This window comes from Bison bison, unplaced genomic scaffold, assembly GCF_000754665.1.
Source record: "Bison bison bison isolate TAMUID 2011002044 unplaced genomic scaffold, Bison_UMD1.0 scf7180017864211, whole genome shotgun sequence".
NCBI lineage: Eukaryota > Metazoa > Chordata > Mammalia > Artiodactyla > Bovidae > Bison > Bison bison.
Genome location: NW_011494783.1, coordinates 738,391 through 740,106, shown reverse-complemented (window position 1 = coordinate 740,106; position 1,716 = coordinate 738,391). Strand labels below are relative to the sequence as shown.

The following is a 1,716-nucleotide window of genomic DNA, read 5'->3' as shown; positions in this document are numbered from 1 at the left end:
TGTGCTTTTGAACTGTGGTGTTGGAGAAGACTCTTGAGAGTCCCTTGGACTGCAAGGAGATCCAATCAGTCCATCCTAAAGGAGATCAGCCCTGGGATTTCTTTGGAAGGACTGATGCTAAAGCTGAAACTCCAGTACTTTGGCCACCTCATGCGAAGAGTTGACTCATTGGAAAAGACTCTGACGCTGGGAGGGATTGCGGGCAGGAGAAGGTGACGACAGAGGATGAGATGGCTGGATGGCATCACTGACTCGATGGATGTGAGTCTGAGTGAACTCCGGGAGTTGGTGATGAACAGGGAGGCCTGGCGTGCTGCGATTCATGGGGTCACAAAAAGTTGGACACAACTGAGTGTCTGAACTGAACTGAGGTCATTGTCAACCCAGATGTGATCATCTTTTCATAAAACTCTCTATACCCAGCACTCTCTTCATGGCATTCTTAACTTCTGAATTCTTAAGAGTATAGATAAGGGGATTCAGCATAGGGTTGAAAAGGCTGTGAAACAGGAGAAGGTATTTCTTCTGTTCCTTGGGATTCCCATATCTGGGTTCAACATACATGATAATGGCTGTGCCATAAAAAAGTCCGACCACACAGAGGTGAGATGAGCAGGTGGAGAAGGCTTTGCTTTGCCCTTCCCCTGACTGGAGTCTAAGGATGGCACGGAAGATGCACACATACGAGATTATAACTGAGGAGAAGGGTCCCACTAGCACAGAAACTGCTCCAGCCAATACCATAAGCTCATTGATGTGTGTGTCTGCACAAGCAAGTTTGAGAACAGCCATGATTTCACAGAAGAAATGATCGATTTTCTGGGCCATGCAGAAGGGTAAGGGCATAAGTAACACTAGATGAACCAAAGACAGAAGGACTCCAATGGTCCAGGAAGTCACCACCAGCATGACGCAGACTCTCCAGCTCATGATGACTGAATACCGGAGGGGGTGGCAGATGGCCACATACCGATCATAGGACATCACCACCAGGAGAAGACATTCTGTGACCGCAAATGTCAAGAAGAGAAAGGTCTGTGTGATGCAGCCAGCAAAGGAGATGGGCTTGGCTGGACTCAGGAGGTTGGCCAGCATCTGGGGCACCGTGCTGCAGGCGTAGGCCATGTCAGCGATGGCCAGGTGTGAGAGGAAGAAGTACATGGGGGTGTGCAGTCTGGGGTCCAGTGAGATGAGCCCCAGGATGACCCCGTTCCCCAGCAGGGTGAGGACATAGAACAGGGAGAAGAGCCCAAAGAGGAGCATCTGAGTCCTTGTGTTAAGGGGAAATCCAAGTAGGATGAACTCAGTGACAGAGGACATATTGTCTCCCATAGCCCTACGACAGAAGGAACTGAGTTATGTCCAGGGTTAAAGAGAAGTCTCTTAAAAGAGAGCTGTGTCACCTTATACCTTTCTGTGGTGTAAAAATGTATTCAGAAACCCTTTTGGTGAGTTTTTGTGTTTTTAAATGGAATTTTAAATAACTTATTTGGTAATCCTAAAATGCATACATACACATAAACACATATATACATATATTTTCTCTCTTGTTAAGTTTTTAAGAGGCTAAATTTTCAAAATAAGTATGTTGCCACATGTTAATCAAATACAGAGTTTTTGTTTCATTCAGTGAAATATCTCATATCATTGAAATAAATTTTATTCTTCTTTGCTTATATTAAAGTTATCTCCACTTTTTTCCCCAGAAACTATGAC

General features: G+C 45.2%; 1 protein-coding gene across 1 annotated transcript; it reads right to left on the bottom strand.

Moving 5' to 3' along the window:
- Positions 1 to 393: 393 nt before the first annotated feature.
- Positions 394 to 1,332, bottom strand: LOC104992131 (olfactory receptor 13-like). The gene has a single exon (XM_010844879.1). The coding sequence runs from the start codon at positions 1,330 to 1,332 to the stop codon at positions 394 to 396; it is 939 nt and encodes a 312-aa protein (XP_010843181.1).
- Positions 1,333 to 1,716: the final 384 nt, after the last annotated feature.